The sequence below is a fragment of the Prionailurus bengalensis genome, chromosome B2, assembly GCF_016509475.1.
Source record: "Prionailurus bengalensis isolate Pbe53 chromosome B2, Fcat_Pben_1.1_paternal_pri, whole genome shotgun sequence".
NCBI classification, from domain to species: Eukaryota; Metazoa; Chordata; class Mammalia; order Carnivora; family Felidae; genus Prionailurus; species Prionailurus bengalensis.
This window is the reverse complement of record NC_057349.1, coordinates 78,145,470-78,170,071: the sequence shown is the minus strand read 5'-3', so window position 1 is coordinate 78,170,071 and position 24,602 is coordinate 78,145,470. Positions and strand designations below refer to the sequence as shown.

At 39.1% G+C, this 24,602-nt stretch overlaps 1 protein-coding gene across 5 annotated transcripts; it reads right to left on the bottom strand.

Moving 5' to 3' along the window:
* Positions 1-2,922: 2,922 nt before the first annotated feature.
* Positions 2,923-18,744, bottom strand: SMIM8 (small integral membrane protein 8). Of its 5 annotated transcripts, none has more exons than XM_043591891.1 (3): positions 18,646-18,744; positions 5,501-5,658; positions 2,923-3,386 (listed from the first exon to the last, which is right to left on the bottom strand). In XM_043591891.1, the coding sequence occupies exons 2-3, from the start codon at positions 5,633-5,635 to the stop codon at positions 3,228-3,230; spliced, it is 294 nt and encodes a 97-aa protein (XP_043447826.1). In that variant the 5' UTR covers positions 5,636-5,658; positions 18,646-18,744; the 3' UTR covers positions 2,923-3,227. The 5 variants fall into 5 exon arrangements, with proteins under 5 accessions (XP_043447826.1, XP_043447825.1, XP_043447827.1 ...); XM_043591890.1 differs by lacking the exon at positions 18,646-18,744 and adding an exon at positions 18,509-18,639; XM_043591892.1 differs by lacking the exon at positions 18,646-18,744 and adding an exon at positions 18,110-18,264.
* Positions 18,745-24,602: the final 5,858 nt, after the last annotated feature.

The following is a 24,602-nucleotide window of genomic DNA, read 5'->3' as shown; positions in this document are numbered from 1 at the left end:
AGAACAGGGGGAATCATTTTTCAACCTACATTTTCTTTTAAATGGTTTATTTAAAGGGGCACCAGGGTGGCTCTGTCATTAAGTGTCCGACTTTGGCTCAGGTCATGATCTCACAGTTTGCGAGTTCGAGCCCCATGTTGGGCTCTGTGCTGACAGCTCAGAGCCTGGAGCCTGCTTCGGATTCTGTCTCCCTGTCTCTCCGCCACTCACACTGTCTCTCTCCTTCAAAAATAAATAAACATTAAAAAAAATTAAATGTTTTATTTAAATAATTGATTTCTTTTAGCCCAGCAAAGGAGAAAAATTAATAAATTAATATATTTTAATTAAATTTTTTAATGTTTATTTATTTTTGAGAGAGAGACTAAGCATGAGAAAGGGAGGGGCAGAGAGGGAGACAGAATCTGAAGCAGGCTCCAGGCTCTGAGCTGTCAGCATGGGTCCCAACGTGGGGCTCGAACTCATGAGCTGTGAGATCTTGACCTGAGCCAAAGTTAGATGCTTAACCGACTGAGTCATCCAGGTGCCACAATAAATTCACATTTTTATAAACGTGATGTTTTGGTGCCATGGCAATAAAACTGGGAAACATCACAGTATCTTAAAGGAAAAGTTACTTTCTATTAGCACTCAAAATTAATAAGCCTGGTTTTTAAAGTCGCAGTTAACTAATGTGTTGTCCTTGTTTTAAAATGTATAGTCCTGCATCCCAAGAACCACCTCCATGCCTAACAAATTGGAAAAGATTGGTTACCCTATGGAGGATAAGGCTACACCAATAAATAACTTCACAGTTTATTCAGGAAATTCTTGAAAACCAATTTATCAATTGAACAGCTTGCTCCTCTGGGCAAATAGCTCTCCTATCAGAATGGATTACTTCCCTGGGCAAAAAGGTCACTTACCACTTATTAATATTTTACTTATCGAGACTTGCTTCAAGACTTAATCTACTAAGTTTCTGAGTTTTGCCCAGTCTCAACCAGATTCTCACACTGAAAGACATTCCTTTAACCACTTGAGCCCTGATTCCAAAACGCTGTACATCTCTCGCCTGGACCATTCCTTTCTTAGACGCAATGTCCAAGTGGCATTTTTCCCTCAGAGAATGAATGAGAACATCAATACACAGCCAGGCAGCCTATGACACTCTGCACACACAAAGCCTGTGCTGTAACTTGTAACCATCATGTAATAAGTATAATAGTTAGGTTACTTGTTCCTAAAATTCAGTGTGATTCTTTGCTCCCAGTATTTTTCACAGCTGTGCACCTGCCTCCCTGAATCCACTGCTACCTTGGTTCATTCCCACACATAGATGTCACATGGCTAAAGGCTGCTGTATTTCCTGCTGTCCTTCTGTGCTGTGATGGTCTCTTGATAGTTCACCTAAACAGTATCTCCCCCAACAAATAACAACTTATTCTGAATAATAGAGAAATTCTAAAAAAATGATGGTGTAATATTAAATGCATAAGTTGAAAACAGAAGAATTCTAATTCTTTAACAGCCAAAGTACACAGGGAAACCAAAAGCAAAATATAATACTTTAAATTAAAAGGCATTTTACACTACTTAAGTGCATTTTAAACTATATGAAGTGTACTATATAGAGAGACATAGCAAAGAAATATTTAGGGCTCAGGAATAAAGTTCTGATTTAGTTGCGTACAGATAACTCAGTTATTTAAGCTCTTTAATATCTACAGACAAGACATAATTACATTTTCATATAGCTTACAAACCACAATTAAGTACTAGAAATTAAAAATTCACACTATGGTGGGGCACCTGGGTGGCTCAGTCACTTAGGCGTCTGACTTCAGCTCAGGTCATGATCCCACCGTTTGTGAGTTCAAGCCCTGCAACGGGCTCTGTGCCTGTGCTGACAGCTCAAAGCCTGGAGCCTGCTTTGGATTCTGTGTCTCCCTCTCTCTCTGCCCCTCCTTCACTTGCACTCTGTCTCTGTCTGTCTCAGAAATAGATAAACATAAAAAAATTAAAAAAAATTCACACTATGGTGATAAACTCTGCTTATACAGTTATTGTTATTTGGCAATAATAAATGAAACAAAATTTCATAGATGAGATTTATTACTGAGCCCCAATTATAGTGATTTGGAAAACAGATAAAAATCTACACATGCTACAGGTCCAAAACCCTTGTAAGAGAAATCTAAATTATATGCGGTAAACCCAAGAGAGTAAGAAGACCTTCTTTTCTTATTTGTTGGATAGTCCTAGTTCTAAAATAACCATAAGAAAATTTGGTTTTATGTTTGTAATATCATTGTAACATTAATTTACAAAATCCAAAATAGATAACATTTGGTTGTAGTCAAATAAAAACATCATAGCTCAGTATAATATACTTTTTTTTTTTCAAAGAAAAACTCCAATTGGGTTATTCTCTCATTTATTTATTTTAGTAGTTCAGTGGGACTACCTTTTCAAATGAAATAAAATTCTGGACCAAAGTAGTTGAAATGGAACGCCAAAATATATGAGCCATCTGTGACCCTATAAAAATTATTTGTCTTGGGGGCACCTGGGTGGCTCAGTTGGTTAAGCATCTGACTCCGGCTCAGGTCATGATCTCATAGTTTGTGGGTTCAAGCCCCACATCACACTCTGTGCTGACAGCTCAGGGCCTGGAGCCTGCTCTGGATTCTGTGTGTCTCTCTCTCTGCCCTCCCCCACTCGTACACTGTCTCTTTTTCTCTCAGAAATAAACATTAAAAAAATTATTTGTCTTGAATGTTGACTGTATGCTTCATAATAATTACAATTATTTTTTTTGTCATAAACATAAGTTCTATGCCAGGAAAAAATGAATGCCTTTCTCAACAGCAAAACAAAACTAAACCCTTAAAACAGTTGCAAATGCACAACTCATCTTAAATATTAAAAATACCATACAAATTTAACAGCACCGGCACTATATTTTTATTATATAGAAGTTAATTCACAAAAACAACTTCCATTCTTAATGGCACTTTCATACAAGGACTTCATGAAAGAAAAATATTGAGAAGCTCTTGCTGTGAACAAAGAATGGGGTAAGGGCTGCAGGATGAGATGTAGTCTAGTGGCCCATTCACAACTGCTACCTTCCTTCCTCATTAACACATTCTAGAACAAGGAGCATGATACTGTGCACTCACAAAGTCTTCCATTAGAAGATTTCAGAGCCTTTAGCAAAGCTCCGTCTGCAGCATCCAGCACTGTTAATCCCATTTAGATGTTTTCCTCCTCATATAACTGTGTCCCTCACTATCAATAGCTTCGTAGAGATCCTTTGTATTCTCTTGGGATGCATGTAGATAACCAATATAAGCCACGCAAAGGGAAAGGGTTATCAGTCCAAAAGCCATTACAGGTTTGTTCTGTCAAAGAAAAGAAATTATAAATCCTCATTAAGACTTAATCATTTGAGGAGACCCAAATATCTGTTGTACTTTCCTCCTGACATACCAAGTCTTTACTGCCATACTAGCATTCCTATGGTGATATTTTCCATTATAACAATTTACCCAGTTCTTTATTCAATTAACTCAACTCCTGATAATTCAGATATTATAGAAGGCTCTTGCTTCTCCTCTCCAGTCTGTCTCCTGCCTACAGCCTCTCAGGCCTGCATCTTCAGAAAGGTGGTGGTTGGGAGAGGGGCGAGGGAAATGAGACACAGAAATGGGTCTAGTGATCAAGTTTTCACTTTTACCTGTGTGACATGGAGAAGTTGCTCAACTTTCCTGAGCTCAAATTTCCCTACTGGCAAACCTTCAATTAGTTAATCTTATTAAGAAGTGAGGAATGAAGTATAACATGCTATTCTTCTTGCCTGAGTTCATGGATAACTTGCAAAAAGCCTTCAATTTTCATGTCCTATATTAAGTGCGGCAAGAATGACAACACATACACTCTCCTCTGGGTACCTACTGTATAACCTTAAGAAACTGTGTGACTGGAGCAGATACTATGCTGTTCTATACTAAGTTTGATTTACTGCTGAAAAGTCCAAGACCCTGAGAGACTAAGCAATATAACTTTGACACTGGGGGAAAAAAAGCCTTTAAGTATAGGAAAGATGTTTACAATTCCATAGAAATGTTTTGTTTCGTCTATACTATAACTCAGATCTTCCTGTGTGTTCATGCTCCCCAAATGAACCTTTCTTAGGTCAGTGTGAGTGCGTGGTAGTGATACAAGTTTCAATTAGCATTTTCTGCTTCTGTAATACTTGCTGTATTACTACTATTTCAAATCTTAATCATCAAAAGAATAAAGGTCAAACTTTTCGACCTGGATGGACATATAACAAGGCCAAAAGCTCAAAGCAGTTTAAATCTATAAATCTTGACATGCACTTGGCAATTAAAACAACACATTAGTTCAAAGGTTTTAAAACATTCTACCTTGATTTAATTACTTGCTTGTTAAATTGACCTGTTTAACTTTAAAACAGTTTACACTGGCAACTATGTTATTAAAATTCTAACCAAGGGGCTTGTGCTGACAGCATGGACCCTGCTTGGAATTCTCTCTCTCTCTCTCTCTCTCTCTCTCTCTCTCTCTTACTCTCTTTCTGTCAAAATATATAAACAAACATTTTAAAAATAGATTTACTAAAATGCTAACCAAAGGGTGCCTGGGTAGCTCAGTTGGTTGAGCGTCCGATTCTTGATTTCGGTTCAGGTCATGATCCCTGGGTTGTGGGATCAAGCCCTGTATCAGGCTCCATGCTCAGTGTGGAGCCTGTTTAAGATTCTCTCTCTCTCCCTCTGACCCTCTCCTCTACTCATGCTCTCTCTCTCTAAAATAAAATTAAAATTAAAATCAAATGCTCAGTCTATGGGATTTCTTTAAAATAAGTGAATGAATAAAATTCTAACCAGATCCAATACGTTTAAATATATAATAATTTGATTTTACTTACATTTATGTAAAAATAAAGTTTATATTTATTTTAAAATAAAACTGGTCAAATATATTCAGTAATTTGCAACAAAAATATAAATGGTTAGCTAACTCCCTTACAGTGTACTAGTGTATGTTTTGAAATTTTTCATACTTGCAATATCCCTTAGGTAAAAATACAATAAAGGCTAGAATTGTAGTCTATAAAAATGATCAGATTTTCATTTTGTTTTATTTCAATGAAAGGTCTTATTTATGTAATAGTACCTGATCAAACAATAAAAATTTATTTCAAATTGGTGCAACTATTAAAATAAAATATTAAAGAGGAATTTGAGAAGTCGATCTATCAAAGTGCAACTGTATTCTGTTAAAGTTCTCAAATACCTCAAAATAATTAGTTTCATATGTATAGAGAAATAGCACTTCAGATTTCCCTTTCACCTGCTTTTATCAGAGAGGGCTTATTAGTCAACATAAAATTTTCATGACACAATCAAATGTGACAAGAAAATAAACACTTTCTATTTCTGATAGTCTAGTTAAACTGAACATAATGTCTTATCCTAGGTATATTTCTTACGGGTTTAATGAAGAGCTCTGGATTCACAGCCCGAAATAAGGTTGTCGTGCGGACTCCTCTGAGCCCTGGGTTTTTAAAGTCTTTCTCTTTGGGTGGTTCCTTTTTAAAGCCGGGAGACTCTGGTGCTGAAGACATCTTGACTAGTGATGATTTATTACCTAGAAGTAAAATAAGAGACTTTTTTTTCTTCACAGTTTTTCTGATAATGTTCTTTAAAAAAAAAAAAAAAGCATTCTACATGCATTCCTTTTTTTGAATTCCAGTCCAGATACATACCAAGAGTGATTGCCAATTATTTTATTACTTCATATAACATGTACTTTGTAAATGGTGCCCTAAATTTTATTTGATAAAATCGTTATTTTTGATCTCTTAGAACAAGTCAGGTGGGCAAAAGTTGTGTTCCTACTTTCACAGAAGCCTGGAGAATTGTTCTTGGTCTGAATCACATTGTATCCTGTTATATAAAGAGGAAGCTAAGGGTAGCAGGGGCCAGTGGATTATCCATACCCTTCTTTATTTCCTCCCATTTTCACTCTTCTTCACTTTCCAACAGCTTTGAAAGAACAGTGGCATTTTTCAATTTCTCCTACAGCTTCACCCCTGGCCCATGCTCATCAGCCTTCTTCTGGGGGACCGACCTAAGCATGAGTACCAAGCAGTAAGGGTAAGTAGCTATTTTCACTCCTCATTTGCCTGTCAGTGACTTTTTGGGAAGGACTGCTCTGCTATCTCAAGGTGAATATACATTTTCCTCTTAATTACTCTAACTCTATCCTATTAAATCCCAATGTGTCTTTTGGTTTATGGTTCTGCCAGCTGGAGTGTCAACATTTTGTGAATATTTTTCTCTTCTAGGTACTATTAGGCAAAAGCTTATTCTTATCATTCCTGCCACCTAATGCTGGGGAGAGGTGTGGGAGGGTTGGAAGGAAAGAGGTAGGAAAAGAAAGCTTCCCAAGGTGGAAATTAATGACAATCTAATAAAATGTTCTGGGGAAATGCTGTAACCCTACCATACAGTAAATGTTATGAAACAAGAGTCAAACATTCACATTTAAACACTCACTGGGGCTTTGTTCATACAAGTATTCTTTAAGTTTTCCATTTTACAGACTTTATAAAGGCAATATTTTTGCAACTTTATTAGTTATGGAGAAAATTAGTTCAGTTTTTTCAAAACTGTCTTTGTTGAAGTGGTTAGTTCATCTATACCACTTGATTGCATAAACACCTCATCAGGAACACCTACTTGAAGGGAAAGGACTTCTCAACGCTGTCTATACTTGCTAGGGCTTCTGAATTGTTCGCTGTTTCCTATTCCTTCATCCACTGGATGACGGTTTTCATTGTTGTCACGATATTCAACATCACTTTCTGGTTCCACTTTGATATTACTTAGCACTCATATATCAATTTTAGGATTTGCTAACTCTTGGAAAATAGTTCATAGTTCAACTGCTATCTCTAGCCACAAAGTCTTTAAACTCAAACTGGTCTGGGAGATGAGTTTCCCAAAATTCCCAAAATTTCACTATGTGGATGGCTCTACAGACCACCAGGTCTCAGCAATCATGCCAATAGCTTGCTTCGTTTTATTTTCAGTTTTCCCTTCATCATCCAGATTTAGAAAGAGTTGTTTCAGCAGTGTGCTTTCACTGTGAAAATTAACCCCCATCTTATGGGTGTAGAATGGCTGTGCAGTTCAATGGGAAAAACTCAACACATGCATGATCTAAGCATAGGAGTGTGTTGTAGGCAGAGCAACTGACTGTCTATCAGCAGGAGGATATTGTATTTTGCTCCTTTCATTCTCTTGCCAGCATTTCTCATTCATTAAATAAATGTCTCATCCTATAGGTATATGTACTGGCTTGGTAATCATAGGGGAGCAAATGAGCATTTCCAAAGCACTGAAGGTAAACTACTTGCCAATGACAAGTAGTCCCACCTTTTCTGTCCAAGATGCATTCAGCAGAATAGGACAATCATCAGTCTTTGTTTACTTCTTTTGCAAAGTCCACCTTGGGCATGACATATATGAGGTAGCAATTCATAGAACACTTCATCAGCATTTCAAACATTAGTCAAGCTGTAACTAGCAATTGTTTTGTTGTTGTTGTTTTATTTCTCTTGTATGCAAGTTACTCATTTTCTCCACTAGAACAGTGTTTTGTTTTTTTTCATTACAGACAACTTCTGAAACAATTCCATAACATGCCTGGTATTTGTTCAGTCAGCATACACTTGCTTGAAACTCATCATGCCCAAAGGTGACAAAAAATCCACTGCTTCCTGCTGACCAGGAGGTCCGTCGACATGCCCATTTCCTGTATTAACTTCTTGATACCACACAAAACCAGCTGTAATGGGGACTTGGCATATGCTTCTGCATTAGGCCCAGAATCCCTATAACTTCCTCCTCATTTATGGCCTTACCTTTCAATAATGTCAACAATACAGGGGGAGGGATGTAAAATTCCTTTGCTACTCCTCCTTTCTTATGAGAACAAACTACTCCTGTTGGTTTCTTTTCCTTCTATGAAAACTGCTAACATTTCTTCTTTCCCTCTCAGCCATGAGAGCAGGGTAGATGGTATGTGCAAACATATTTAGAATTTAAGTAACAAATGGTGGTCACCAGATGCCTAAGCTAGGTGCCAGTGATGTTTCTACTTAAGCTAATAACATGATTGACTGTAATGTGGGGGAAAAAATACCAGAAAGAAACAATCATTAAAGTGGAAGCGATATTACAGTCTGTAAATCAGCCATGCCCATAAAAAAAATGTGAGACAGGAAACAGTTAACACAATGTCCACGCTGTTAGGACTGAATCACAGCCTCACAGTATACCCCTAATTGAAACTGGGGCATTAGATAAAAATAGTAGGAAGTCCTGAAAAAGCAAATATACAAAGGTAAGTCATTATAACCATAAACTGACAAAGAGACATTTTCCTTCAATTATTGAGAAATTGCTGCATGTATTTAAAACAAAGATAACCAGTAGAATATGGTTTAAAATTGTCTAGTGGGAAGAAAAACAAGGTAATGGGGAAGGTGGGTATAGACAGCACATACTGTAGAGCACAGAAGGGCCCTCAGACCGCAGTTATCACACACACTCTGTGTTGATGAAAATGTGCCAAGAATTGAGGATGATTAACTCAATACTTACCTCAAGTCCAAAAAATGAGAGAGAGAGAGGGAGGGAAATTTCACTATTTTAAAGTCAAAGGGATATAGTAATGTTCAATGTCAAAATTCAACTTATATGAAACGTCTATAAAAACTATAGGGGCACCTGGGTGGCTCAGTCGGTTAAGCATCCGACTTCAGCTCAGGTCATGATCTCGCCGTCTGTGAGTTCGAGCTCTGTGTCAGGCTCTGTGCTGACAGCTCAGAGCCTGGAGCCTGTTTCAGATTCTGTGTCTCCCTCTCTCTCTGACCCTCCCCCATTCATGCTCTGTCTCTCTCTGTCTCAAAAATAAATAAACATTAAAAAAAAATAAAAATAAAACAAACTACAGATTAAGAGTGTTGTAACATGAATTGTAATGACTTCATTTTAGTTGCAAGATTCCTTGGTCTCCTCTCTTCCTTAGCAGAACCTGTTTCCTTTGTAATGAATCAAGGAAATAAGCAACCAAGGCAGTATTCCTTTTATTACAATCTCCAGACATCCATATTCGCCTTAACAATGCACTATGTATGTTAAACTTTTTACCAGAAATGACAATTAATGAATACCTGGGCTGGGGTGCCTGGGTGGCTCAATCGGTTGACCATCTGACTTCAGCTCAGGTCACGATCTCACAGATCGTGAGTTCGAGCCCCGCGTCAGGCTCTGGGCTGACAGCTCAGCTTTGGATTCTGTGTCTCCCTCTCTCTGCCCCTTCTCCACTCACGTTCAGTCTCTGTGTCTCTCTCAAAAATAAATAAAACATAAAAAAATATATATCTGGGCTAGAAGCCACCAGAAGTGTTTATTAAAGGGACATTTACAAATTAAGGGATTACCTACTACACTATATGCTGTATTTTAAAAGATTTCATATACCATAATTTCCATTGTTTATGATACTTTCTGCAGAGTATATAAGTAACATTTCCCGTTATATATCAGCCTTTTATCAGACAACATTTTCTATTATATATCAGTCTCTAAATAAGACAGCTTGGGGCGCCTGGGTGGCTCAGTTGGTTAAGCGTCCAACTTTGGCTCAGGTCATGACCTCATGGTTCATGAGTTCTAGCCCCACGTTGGGCTCTCTGCTGAAAGCTCACAGCCGGGAGTCTGCTTTGGATTCTGTGTCTCCCTCTCTCTGCCCCTCCACCCACCCACACTCTGTCTCTTTCTCTCTCAAAAATAAACATTAAAAAAAAAAAGACAACTCAATTTTATTGCTTTTTTAATGAGCCACAGTCACCAAAGATGTTACAATAGTTCTCCCAAAATTGTATGAATTTGCTTATACCATCTATTGAACTAACAAAAAAAATCTTAAGAACCTTCTATACTTTAAATAAAAAATGTAGATTACTGAGGCCAAAATGGGCTTTAGTAGCCAAGAATTTGTTATATATAATAGAAGAAACAAAACACCACAAAATCTTTTCCATGTGTAAAGTTCTTTAGAATCTCTTCACATGCCTGACCCACAAAGATCTACATACATGGCTGGAGCAGAAATTCAAGATATGTTGGTTGAATAAGCACAGTATATAGAGTATAAAGCCTTAGTTGTTTATTCACAGATATGTTCATTGTCAAAACTCTTTGGGAAAACAAATATCTACATCAAAAGTAAACTTCTTTTTTATTGATTTTATTGATTGATTTTTTAAAAATGTTTATTCATTTTTGAGAGAAAGAGAGAGAGAGACAGAGTATGAGCTGGGGAAGAGCAGAGAGAGATAGGGAGACACAGAATCCGAAGCAGGCTCCAGGCTCTGAGCGGTCAGCACATAACCCTATGCGGGGCTCGAACCATGAGCAGTGAGACCATGACCTGAGCTGAAGTTGGAGGCTCAACCAACTGAGCCACCCAGGCGCCCCCACCAAAAGTAAACTTTTACTGTAGAACTAAAAGCTGACTAGCTATTTTCAAGTGCACAGCTAATATAAATTCCACTTTTAAAAGCTGCGAAACTCATCAAAAATTCAAAGCACAGCAATAAGCAGAACAGCAAAGGCAGCCTAAGCCCAGCAGAAGAAGAGAAATAATAAAGACCAGAGCAGAAATAAATAATATAGAATCTAAAAAAACTGTAGAGCAGATCAACGAAACCAAGAGTTGGTTTTTTGAAAAAATAAACAAAATCGACAAACCTCTAGCCAGGCTTCTCAAAAAGAAAAGGGAGATGACCCAAATAGATAAAATCATGAATGAAAATGGAATTATTACAACCAATCCCTCAGAGATACAAACAATTATCAGGGAATACTATGAAAAATTATATGCCAACAAATTGGACAACCTGGAAGAAATGGACAAATTCCTGAACACCCATACTCTTCCAAAACTCAATCAGGAGGAAATAGAAAGCTTGAACAGACCCATAACCAGCGAAGAAATTGAATCGGTTATCAAAAATCTCCCAACAAATAAGAGTCCAGGACCAGATGGCTTCCCAGGGGAGTTCTACCAGACGTTTCAAGCAGAGATAATACCTATCCTTCTCAAGCTATTCCAAGAAATAGAAAGGGAAGGAAAACTTCCAGACTCATTCTATGAAGCCAGTATTACTTTGATTCCTAAACCAGACAGAGACCCAGTCAAAAAAGAGAACTACAGGCCAATATCCCTGATGAATATGGATGCAAAAATTCTCAATAAGGTACTAGCAAATCGAATTCAACGGCATATAAAAAGAATTATTCACCATGATCAAGTGGGATTCATTCCTGGGATGCAGGGCTGGTTCAACATTCGCAAATCAATCAACGTGATACATCACATTAACAAAAAAAAAGAGAAGAACCATATGATCCTGTCAATCGATGCAGAAAAGGCCTTCGACAAAATCCAGCACCCTTTCTTAATAAAAACCCTTGAGAAAGTCGGGATAGAAGGAACATACTTCAAGATCATAAAAGCCATTTATGAAAAGCCCACAGCTAACATCATCCTCAACGGGGAAAAACTGAGAGCTTTTTCCCTGAGATCAGGAACACGACAAGGATGCCCACTCTCACCGCTGCTGTTTAACATAGTGCTGGAAGTTCTAGCATCAGCAATCAGACAACGAAAGGAAATCAAAGGCATCAAAATTGGCAAAGATGAAGTCAAGCTTTCGCTTTTTGCAGATGACATGATATTATACATGGAAAATCCGATAGACTCCACCAAAAGTCTGCTAGAACTGATACAGGAATTCAGCAAAGTTGCAGGATACAAAATCAATGTACAGAAATCAGTTGCATTCTTATACACTAACAATGAAGCAACAGAAAGACAAATAAAGAAACTGATCCCATTCACAATTGCACCAAGAAGCATAAAATACCTAGGAATAAATCTAACCAAAGATGTAAAGGATCTGTATGCTGAAAACTATAGAAAGCTTCTGAAGGAAATTGAAGAAGATTTAAAGAAATGGAAAGACATTCCCTGCTCATGGATTGGAAAAATAAATATTGTCAAAATGTCAATACTACCCAAAGCTATCTACACATTCAATGCAATCCCAATCAAAATTGCACCAGCAGTCTTCTCGAAACTAGAACAAGCAATCCTAAAATTCATATGGAACCACAAAAGGCCCCGAATAGCCAAAGGAATTTTGAAGAAGAAGACCAAAGCAGGAGGCATCACAATCCCAGACTTTAGCCTCTACTACAAAGCTGTCATCATCAAGACAGCATGGTATTGGCACCAAAACAGACACATAGACCAATGGAATAGAATAGAAACCCCAGAACTAGACCCACAAACGTATGGCCAACTCATCTTTGACAAAGCAGGAAAGAACATCCAATGGAAAAAAGACAGCCTCTTTAACAAATGGTGCTGGGAGAACTGGACAGCAACATGCAGAAGGTTGAAACTAGACCACTTTCTCACACCATTCACAAAAATAAACTCAAAATGGATAAAGGACCTGAATGTGAGACAGGAAACCATCAAAACCTTAGAGGAGAAAGCAGGAAAAGACCTCTCTGACCTCAGCCGTAGCAATCTCTTACTCGACACATCCCCAAAGGCAAGGGAATTAAAAGCAAAAGTGAATTACTGGGACCTTATGAAGATAAAAAGCTTCTGCACAGCAAAGGAAACAACCAACAAAACTAAAAGGCAACCAACGGAATGGGAAAAGATATTTGCAAATGACATATCAGACAAAGGGCTAGTATCCAAAATCTATAAAGAGCTCACCAAACTCCACACCCGAAAAACAAATAACCCAGTGAAGAAATGGGCAGAAAACATGAATAGACACTTCTCTAAAGAAGACATCCGGATGGCCAACAGGCATATGAAAAGATGTTCAGCGTCGCTCCTTATCAGGGAAATACAAATCAAAACCACACTCAGGTATCACCTCACGCCAGTCAGAGTGGCCAAAATGAACAAATCAGGAGACTATAGATGCTGGAGAGGATGTGGAGAAACGGGAACCCTCTTGCACTGTTGGTGGGAATGCAAATTGGTGCAGCCGCTCTGGAAAGCAGTGTGGAGGTTCCTCAGAAAATTAAAAATAGACCTACCCTATGACCCAGAAATAGCACTGCTAGGAATTTATCCAAGGGATACAGGAGTACTGATGCATAGGGGCACTTGTACCCCAATGTTCATAGCAGCACTCTCAACAATAGCCAAATTATGGAAAGAGCCTAAATGTCCATCAACTGATGAATGGATAAAGAAATTGTGGTTTATATACACAATGGAATATTACGTGGCAATGAGAAAAAATGAAATATGGCCTTTTGTAGCAACGTGGATGGAACTGGAGAGTGTGATGCTAAGTGAAATAAGCCATACAGAGAAAGACAGATACCATATGGTTTCACTCTTATGTGGATCCTGAGAAACTTAACAGGAACCCATGGGGGAGGGGAAGGAAAAAAAATAAAGAGGTTAGAATGGGAGAGAGCCAAAGCATAAGAGACTGTTAAAAACTGAGAACAAACTGAGGGTTGATGGGGGGTGGGAGGGAGGAGAGGGTGGGTGATGGGTATTGAGGAGGGCACCTTTTGGGATGAGCACTGGGTGTTGTATGGAAACCAATTTGTCAATAAATTTCATAAAAAAAAAAAAACAAAGCACAGCAATAATCTATTTGGACATTACCACTCAAATGAACTGTACTTAAGACAAAAATATCTATTGAACATCTAGCACACTTCTTTCAGAACTTCTTGTCTTCCCATCACTTTCTCCAACTTTTTTCCTTACTCTTTGTTTCCTACCGCAAGTAACCAGCACTTGCTTATTTGCATATGATATTGACCAATCTCTAGTTATACTAACTTAAAAAAATTTTTTTTAACGTTTATTTATTTTTGAGACAGAGAGAGACAGAGCATGAACGGGGGAGGGTCAGAGAGAGGGAGACACAGAATCTGAAACAGGCTCCAGGCTCTGAGCTGTCAGCACAGAGCCGGACGCGGGGCTCAAACTAACAGACCGCGAGATCATGACCTGAGCCGAAGTCAGCCACTCAACCGACTGAGTCACCAGGCGCCCCTATACTCACTTTTTTAAAAAAAGTTTATTTATTTATTTTGAGAGAGAGCACAGGAGAGGACAGAGAGAGAGGGAGAGAGAATCCCAAGCAGACTCTTCAGTGTCAGCACAGAGCCTGACATGGGGCTGCAACTCACAAACCATGGGATCATGACCTGAGCCAAAATCAAGTTGGATACTTAACCAACTGAACCACCCAGGTGCCCCTAGTTATACTCACTTTCAAGATAGGTTTATTTTTAAGCTAAGGGAAGAAATTTCATGTACAGTGTTAAAAAGGGAATCATACAAAACAAACACACAGAGTCTGGTAGGGATGATGGAAACTTGGCATTGCACTGCTCCTGGCTAAGCAATTTGGTGATTAGTTTGTGTATGGGACCACTTGGAAAATACTCCATAAATCAGGTATCCACAGGGCCACCCTGGTTGGTGAAATCTGTCCAGGAACCCCTACTCTTATTTCTTCTTCATTTTTCCATCACTCATTTCTTGTTCCCTTATTGACAAATGATAAAAAAACTGTTGTTTCTAAATTTTAAAGAAATAGAGTAGAATTTTTCATACGTATCTGTATAAATGATGTAAATTAAGCTGCATTTACTTCATATGTCCCACCCTGCTAAAAAGTTCTTTACCTTTTTCTTCTGCCCATCCTCTTGTGAAGGAAATATGAAGAGATAAAGGGTGCAATTCCATGAGGGTCATTCACACCTCAAAGTGTGAGGATGGTGCCCTCCTGGAATTAATAATACACAATGTGTGAGGCTGTATAAGATAGTCCAAGATAGTGCTAGACAGAGTCAGGACTGGTCGTTTTTTTGTTTGTTTTGTTTTAAGTAGGCTTCAGCACAGAGCCCAATGTGGGGCTTGAACTCACAACCCTGAGATCAAGACCTGAGCTGAGATCAAGCAAGAGTCAGAGGCTCAACTGACTGAGTCACTAAGGTGCCCCAGGACTGGTCATTTTTTGATGATTTTCCTTCCTTTAGCAAAATTCTTCCTCAGGGGGATGATCCAGAATGTATCTGGCAACTGACATAAAACAATTCATTGACCTAAAACTGGCATGACTGTCTATATTATACTATATATGGAAATTAGACCAAGATAAAAAGACTATGAGTTACTTTAGGGAAAAATCTAATCTTCAGGTATTCATTTTTGAAATCAGCATCTCAATAGGAGATGTCAAAACAGAATTATCAGACTTACAGCATGTTAGTGAGAAGGAACCTTAGCAATAATCAGAGCCTTTCCTTTAACACTTAGGGAATTATATAAACCTAACCAAAAAGATGAAAAATCTATACAATGAAATCTATAGAAAGCCTATGAAAGAAATTGAAGAAGACACACAAAAAAATGGAAAAATACTTCATGCTCATGGACTGGAAGAACAAGTATTGTTAAAATGTCAATACTATCCAAAGCAATCTATATATTCAATGAAATCCCTATCAAAATAACACTAGCATTCTTCACAGAGCTAGAACAAACAATCCTAAAATTTGTATGGAACCAGAAAAGACCCCAAATAACCAAAGTAATATTGAAAAAGAAAACCAAAGCTGGAGGCATCACAATCCCAGACTTCAAGATGTATTACAAAGCTGCAATCATCAAAAAGGTATGGTACTGGCACAAAAACAGACATAGATCAGTGAAATAAAATGATAACCCAGAAATGGACCCACAAACGTATGGCCAACTAATCTTTGACAAAGCAGAAAAGAATATCCTGTGGAAAACAGTCTCTTCAGCAAATGGTTTTGGGAAAAGTGGACAGCAACATGCAGAAGAATGAACCTAGACCACTTTCTTACACCATACCCCAAAATAATAAACTCAAAATGGAGGACAGACCTAAATATAAGACAGGAAACCATCAAAATCCTAGAGGAGAAAGCAGGCAAAACCTCTTTGATCTTGGCCACAGCAACTTCTTACTCAACATGCCTCCGGAGGCAAGTGAAATAAAAGCAAAAATGTACTACTAGGACCTCAGCAAAATAAAAAGCTTCTGCACAGCAAAGGAAACAATCAACAAAACTAAAAGGCAACAGACAGAATGGGAGAAGATATTGCAAATGACATACCAGATAAAGGGTTAGTACCAAAATCTATGAAGAACTTATCAAACTCGACACCCTAAAAACAAATAATCCAGCAAAGAAATGGGCAAAAGACATGAAAAGACGCTTTTCCAAAGAAGACAACCAGATGGCTAATAGACACATGAAAAAATGCTCAACATCACTCATCATCAGGGACATACAATTAAAACCACAATGAGATACCACCTCACACCAGTCAGAATGGCTAAATTATCAATTCAGGCAACAACATGTGTTGGCAAGGATGCAGAGAAAGAGGATCTCTTTTGCACTGCTGGTGGGAATGCAAACTGGTGTAGCCACTCTGGAAAACATTAAGGAGGTTTCTCAAAAAATTAAAAATAGAACTACCCTATGACCCAGCAATTGCACTACTATTTATCAAAGGGTTACAGGTATGCTGTTTTGAAGGGGCACATGCACCCCAATGTTTATAGCAGTGCTACTGACAATAGCCAAAGTATGGAAACAGCCCAAGTGTCCACTGAGGGATGAATGGATAAAGAAGATGTGGTATACACATACAATGGAATATTACTCAGCAATCAAAAAGAATGAAATCTTGCCATCTGCAAGTACATGGATGGAACTAAAGGGTATTATGCTAAGCAAAATAAATCAGTCAGAGAAAGACAAGTATCATATGACTCCACCCATATGTGGAATTTAAGATACAAAACAGATGAACATACAGGAAGGGAAGTAAAAATAATATAAAAACAGGGAGGGGGACAAAACATAAGAGATTCTTTTTTAGTATAAATGCTGCCAAAGTGAGCACAAGAGACTCTTAAAGACAGAGAACAAACTGATGGTTGCTGGAGGGGCTATGGGTGGGGGGATGGGCTAAATGGGTAAGGGGCGTTACAGAAGGCACTTGTTTGGATAAGCACTGTGTTATACATAGGGGATGAATCACTGGAATCTACTGCTGAAATCATTATTGCACTATATGCTAATTAACTTGGATGTAAATTAAAAACAAATTAATTTAAAAATATTTAGGGAATTATAAAATTGACAAAATAATGAGATATAAAACACACTTGTTATTTTAGTTTCATATACCATCCTATCTTAAATGTAAGAAAAAACATTTGAAGTCTGGAACAAAACACCTTAAAAATAATTTAAATTAGAATAAACAAGTTTGGGTTAGAATCAGAGGGCTTTATGTCTTGAGGGGAGGTAGCATAGCCTCAAATTACAACTTTATTATTTATAAACTGGAGATCTTTGAATAAATGACAACCTCTGTGGGCCTCAGTTTCCACCTAAAGGGGTAAAGTTATCTTATTGCATAGAACTGCTCTGTACATTGAGATAACATTTTTTTTAGATAATATTTCTTTAAAGGATATAACAGATGTTCAGTAAATGGTCGCCATTATCATGCTTACCATCTAGTCCAATTCCTTTTATTTATTTTTTTAACAGAGAAACCTAGACCCAAAGAGATTGTGTCTTTGCCATTAGGAGTAAGATAATCCAGGTCTCTCAATGTCCAAGCCCACCCCTATTCCACCACTTGACCTCACCTTACTTCAAAATCGATAAGACGTTGCATCTACAAGTTATTTCCAGAATTATGAAACATAAAATTGCAATCACTTAAATGTTTTAAATGGATTCCGTATTTGTTTTTGGTGTAAAAAAAAATACTGTTTAAAAAGTATCTTTCCATCTCTTGAATTTACCTGAGTAAGGGAGAAAGATTTTCACAATGGCCTAGTTACAATCTGAGGGCTGTAAAGTATTATTAAGGTCTACTCCCCTCCCCATACTGTGGTACCTACATTACAGCTGGTTATTTCTCGAAGACAGATGCATCTGAAGCCTCCAGAAAAAGAAACTGCATTCAATTAAGTTTCAGACACGGTGTTGCAAAGTGGAACATAAGACTTTTTAACACAGTTACTAAAGGAAAGAGCACCTCCAGTGAAAACAATTACAACACCATTTCCCCCTAAACAGGAGTTTGGTGAGCAGGGACACCAAGTGACTGTACAGGAAATGGGAGGGTTCTTGGGGTGGAGGTGTCCATGGATAGGGCACTGACCAGAGGCCCGGGCTCCTAGCACGTAAGGGGCGGGAAATAGGTCCCGTGGGGCCACAGATCCCCGAGACCGCTTAGAGCGCCCACGGAGTGCCGAGGGGTCGGGGTGTTCGGGAGAACGCCGTCAGGTCCAACGCACCTAGGAGTAAGGCCGCAGGGCGGCCGGGCCCGCCAAGACCTGGCACCAGCGCGCGGTGGGGCTGCCGTCCTGTTCCTGCAGGCAGCCCGCGGCCCCGCCACCGGTCACCCGCCGCCGAACACCTGCCCCGAGGTCACCTGCTCCCTCTCCGCTCCGCCTCGTCCCTGCCTGCGGGAGAGAGCGGCCCAGCGCGCCCAGCCGGCTCAGCGCCACAGCGGCCCCTACAGCCTGGAGGCTGTGACGCCTAGGCTCGTGGGCTGTGGGACCCAGGCCAGCCCTGCTTGGGTACCTCCTACTCCCTGGGGCCGCCTGCGGATTTGCCTGCTGGAGTTTGCAAGGGGCGTGTTTAGCGTCTTCCTTTTTTACCTTTAGTTTTCAGCCTCCTACGGTTCAAATAACCTTCCAGTTTCATGTGTCTGTGTTTTGTATAAATAAAAGGAGACATCACCTAGAAACATATACATTTATTTAATGGAAGGGGAAAGCTTTCTGAATCGGGGGAGAAGGCTGGGATTTGGTATCCTCCTTGCCCAGATTTTAGAGCCACAGTCATTCAAATGTGCAGTTAATACTCTGCCGTTCTACTAGTGCCTTGACATTTCAAGATAGAAGACATTTGTAGCTATGGTTATGATAAGAATAGATAAGGTTGTTGGTCTGCACGTACTTTCCCGATTTTAAAGTTTGTTGGTATAGCAGTTGTATTAAACAAACAAAATAGAATAGCAGTATTACAAGAGGCTGGGAGAGACGCTGGTCCTTGTCTCACAGAGTGGAAGAATGAATCTGGTGGATAACAGAGAGTGAGCAAAGCAGTGAGTTTATTGAGAAAGTATGAAGCTCTCAAGAGTGAGAGGGGTCTTGACCGGGTAGTTAGGGAGGATTTTTGTCCCCTTTTATTGGGACCTTATCAGAAAGTTTGTGAGCCTCCACTCATGGCACCTAGCCCAGGCAGGTCTGAATACGTTTATCTTTTTTTTTTTTTCTCCAAACTTCCAGTTAGAAGATGATTTTTTTAAAGTTTATTTTGAGAAAGAAAGCACATAAATGGGAGAGGGACAGAGAGAGAGAGGCAGAGAAAAAAAGCCCAAGCAGGCTCTGCGCTGTCAGTACAGAGCCCAATGTGGGGCTTGAATTCACAAACTGTGAGATCATGACCTGAGCTAACGTCTGATGTTTAACCAACTGAGCCACCAAGGCGCCCCAACATGAATAATTTCTGAAGATCTAATGCGTAACACAATGATTACAGTTGATAATACTGTATTTTATATGTGAAATTTGCTAATAGATCTTAAATATTCTCACTAAAAAAAAATTAACTGGTGATGCTCTGTATAAATGTGTTAAATCAAGATATTATACACTTTATATTTGTACAATGTTATATGTCAATTATATCTCAGTAAAGCTGGGGTGGAGGGGAAGTTGCCCATAAAATCAATACCAAACACAACACCAAACTTCCAGATTATGTTCAAAAGTCTCTCAAACAAACAAACAAACAAACAAACAAAAAATGAAAGAAAGAAAGAAAAAGAAAAAGAAAAAGAAAAAAGAAAAGAAAAGAAAAGGCTATTTGTGCAGTAACCACAGAACAACTGCAGGCTACAAACATTCTTGTGTTGCATTATCAATATACCCATATTTTCTCCTTATCCCTCAGGGTTCCCCTCACTGATCAGCAAAATACCAAGTATCACTTAGAAACAAAATTATCTTAACTGTCATGATCAATCCAAAGTGATCAGGTGAAAGAATGTGTAATAAAAGAGCATAAACTGTAGGTAAAGATAATAGAGAAAAGCCTAAAGGCCTTGCCAACGTCGTGGATGTGAAAAACGCAAGTGGTGTGGATAAACAATAGTTCTTTCCATTTTATCATGCTTTTAAGAAATTACTTTGAAGAATGATGCCAGTCTGAAATCAGCTTTTATAATCATTTTAAACAGCACCATCAATATTTAATAATATGTAACAGGAGATTTGGTATTTGCTAGGATTAGGAGATTTTATATTTTATGGGATGAGCTACATAAAACAAAAGTTCACCTGTGTGAAAATACATTCAAATTGACAAAATACGCCTATTTTCATCAGGAGTTCATCAAGTGTGTCCCAGGGACAACACTAGTGGTCTCTGAGCCTTATCAGGGGAATCTCTGTTGTGCTGCTTCCATTTTTTTCCAGGAATGAATGGATAGCTGTCTTATAATACTTAATAAAACTCATAAATTAATTTATTGGTGTTTTATCAAAAGCACGGTTTGGTTTGCTGTTGTTACTGTTGTTGTTATAAAACAAATGCTGGCTTCTTTTCCCCAGCATTAAGCCAACCCAATGTCAAAGTAGCTAATATCATTAATGTGGGTCATGGGGATATCTGACTCCACTGAATGCTTTATTAGCTGACAAACTGGAAAAAATTAGGCCATGTGTGGTATAATACAAAAATAATCCCAATTCTCCACTCCTCCATACTTTACCCCTCACCCCTGTGTCCATACCTTATCCATGCCCTCCCACTCTGATTCTGGGGTCAGCCTTATGAATTATTTTGGTTAATATGATACTAGCAAATATGACACAAGCAGAAGCTGAAAAAGTGTTTGAACTGGTGATTATGCCCCAACTAGCCCACTGAAGACAGCCAAGCCAAGTCATCCTCATCATTCCAACAGAGGCCATCCTAAGACTGGCCATCAGTCAGCTGGGCCCGAGACATGTGAGCAAGCCCAGCCCAGGTCAGCAGAGCTACCTGCCAAGGTCAGACAAGCCTGCTCAGGACAGCTGGGCTTAAACAGGTATGTTGGTTGTTGTGCAGCTTCATTGTGGCAATGGATAATAGATACCCACACACTCCACTGCAAATTCGCTGAAATCAAAGAGCATTTGCCTGATAGCTTGAGGAGTAATCTGCTTCCAGTAGGAACTGTAAGAAGAACAAATGTTTGCTATTTGTAAAAATTATATTGTGGTCTGGCATCATAGGAATATCTGTTACGGCAAGGAAATGAAATGTATCAAGTGGTAGGAAACATAAATAGGTTTAAAAAATTAGAATGGGGAACTGATATTATTTTGAGGATCACAATCTACTGCTGTTTTTCTTTCATATAATATTTTTAGGAAAACTGGTTTTGATACTTCCCACGTCAGGTAATCCTGTATTTACTTTTATTTCTAAACACTAGAAAAAAGAAAAATTAGGGGAACCTGGGTGGCTCAGTTGGTGAAGCGTCTGACTTTGGCTCAGGTCATGATCTCGTGGTCCATGAGTTAAAGCCCAGCATTGGTCTTTGTGCTGACAGCTCAGAGCCTGGAGCCTTCTTCGGATTCTGTGTCTCCCTCTCTCTCTGCTCTTCCTTTGCTTGCACTCTGTCTCTCTCTCTCAAAATAAAATTTTTTTTTATTCTAAATTTTTTTTAATTGAACCATGGAAGCAAGAATCCATTATCGGTGCAGTTAGATTCAGTTTAGTGAAAAAAAATTTGGAGCATTCAATGTGACAGGTACTATATGGACATTGGGAATTTAAAGATTAAGATATATTTTCTGCCCTTGAGGACCTTAAAGATTTGTGAAGGAGACAAATATAAAAATAGATCATTTCAACATAATGTGATAAGTGATAATACAATGATGTGCACAAGTTTCTTTGGAATCACAGAGAATGGTGTGTAGCTTGGCCTGGAGGGATGGGTGACTGAGCTGAGAGAATCAGAAGCATTAACGAAGGCAAGGAAGTTAGAAAGGATGTTTCAGGGTAGTGAAAACAGAATGAATACAGTCCTCAAAGCATGAAACCATATAGTGCGTGTTAAATATTCACCAAAGAGTGAATAATAAAATGGAAAATGGAAAGAAATGAAATTGGGAAAACAGCTAGGGGTCAGTCGAGGAGGGTTCACATCCATGGTAAGGGACTGGCTCAGTATTCTGAAGGTCATAGGAAGGTATTGAAGCCATTTAAACCAGGAGCTAGATGGTCATATGTATGTTTTACATAGATTTCTCTGAGAACAAGATGGACACAGAACTGGTTTAAAAAGCCACTGCAATATTCTAGGAGAGAGGGAATGAAGTCCTGGATTAGGACAGTAATAGTAAGTATAGAGAATATGGGATGGATTGGGATCTTGTTTTGACTGGGGCAGGAGAAGCAGGAGGTGAAGGAAAAAAAGAAACTAGGATAATGTAGTGGACCTGTGACCTTCTGCCAAGATCCCCTCTTTGGGGCTTTGTGAAAGATCTTCCACTGACTACCCCCAGTGGCTCCTTTGCTGGACGTTCTCGTGGCTTCAGGGAATTGTTTCATCCAGTCCTTCAGGGGTTGCCTGTGACCAATGACAGTCTGATAAGGGTATTGAGCATATGCCCATGATATTCAGGAGAGATAAAGGTTTAAGAATCATCAAATACAGATGATAGGTAAAACCATACAGTGGATGTGAGCATGTAAGGAGAGGAGGCAGAGAAGGAATGGTAGGCCACTACAAGGTACTGGAAACATCTGGGGCACCTGGGTGGCTCAGTTGGTTAAGTGTCCAACTCTTGATTTTGGCTCAGGTCATAATCTCATGGTTTCTGGGATCAAGCCCCATGTAAGGCTCTGAGCTGACAGTGCGGAGCCTGCTGAGGATTCTCTCTCTCCCTCTCTGTCTGCTCCTCCTCCACTTGCACTCTCTCTCTCACACACAATAAATGAATGAATGAATGAATGAATGAATGAATGAATGTCACTGGAGACATCAACAGTGAGAGAGTGAGCTGAGCAGGAGGAGATCATGAAGGGGTTTGAGAAAGGATGGTCAGAATGGTGTGAGGAAGAACAGGACAGGAGTGTCTTGGAAGCTATGGAAGTTGAGATGGTTAAGAAGAGAGTAGATTAATGCACAGACCCCTTTGCCATCAGCCAAACTCCCCTACAAACTATTGTCCTCCTTTCTAAAATACAAGCCTAATCATGTCACTCTTCTGTTCAACATTTCCTGCTGGGATGCCCTTTCCTGTCCCTGCCCTTTGCCTCATTCCTTATTCCATAGGGTTAATCAGAGGAGACATCACACCTACAGCTCAGCCATGGCTGGTGTGTAAAAATTAGATGATTCCTTGGAAGCTGACTCTTGGAGGAGAATCATGCCTTTTCAGAAGAAAGCATTCCCCTTTTCAATTCTTGGGTAAGGCCTAGAAGCTGCAGCTATTTTATAAGCTGGGAAGTGTAGCAGGATAATCTTGAGCCCCTGCAGAGACTGAGCACATGGAGCCAGCAAACTCTGCCCCTGCCCATCCAAAAACTCTGGTGTCTTTTGTAGTAGGTGACAGGCAAGGAAATGGTCTTTCTTGGTTAAGTGGGAGGGATGATATTTGTGCATCAGCTTATAGATAGAGAAGAAATGGAGAAGAGCAGGGTTACTTGTTCCTTGGCCAATAAGGAACAAGATCTGACCCCCTGGAGAGATGGTAGAAGCACAGGGGAGAATTTTTTTGGATATAGGATCTTGGGAGATTCAGCATACAACTGTTATTTCAGTTGCAAATCACTGAAACTAACTCAAGTGCAATAGGATCTTAAGATCTGAAGGTCATGGGAAGTTACTGAAGCCATTTAAACCAGGAGCTAGATGCTTCAGATTCTGTCTCTGTCTCTCTGCCCCTCCCCCTTGCGTTCTCTCTCTCTCTTTCAAATATAAATAAATATTTTAAAAATAAATAAAAATTAAAAAAAAATAGCACGGAGGGCCATAGAATCAACTTATCTGTAGATACTGAGGCATCTTTTATTCCTTTGTCAATCTGCTCCCATCACTGTGAATAAAAACACAAACCCCCAAACCACTCTTACTCGTCCACCCTTGCACAAACTCAATTCCCAAAAGAGAGGGAAGGCATCAGAGGTAGACAGTGGCCTGTGTGAGGCTTTGTTGTGGGCCTGTTGTAACTAGCCACGCCTCTGAGTAAGGAGGGTGTTGGTCCTAAACTCCACCAATAAGTCAGTGATATGCCAGTATCAATGTTCAAGTGTCCTTATTTTTATCCAGATACTAGAGAAACATGAGGATATTTGGGTTATAATAGAAACTGCTGTTTGTGG

Coding starts and splice junctions, on each gene's coding strand:
- SMIM8 (XM_043591891.1), bottom strand. CDS start 5,635: ATGTCTTCAGCACCAGAGTCTCCCGGCTTTAAAAAGGAACCACCCAAA. Junction 3,387..5,500: donor CAGAGCTCTTCATTAAACCC/GTAAGAAATATA, acceptor TTTCTTTGACAG/AACAAACCTGTAATGGCTTT.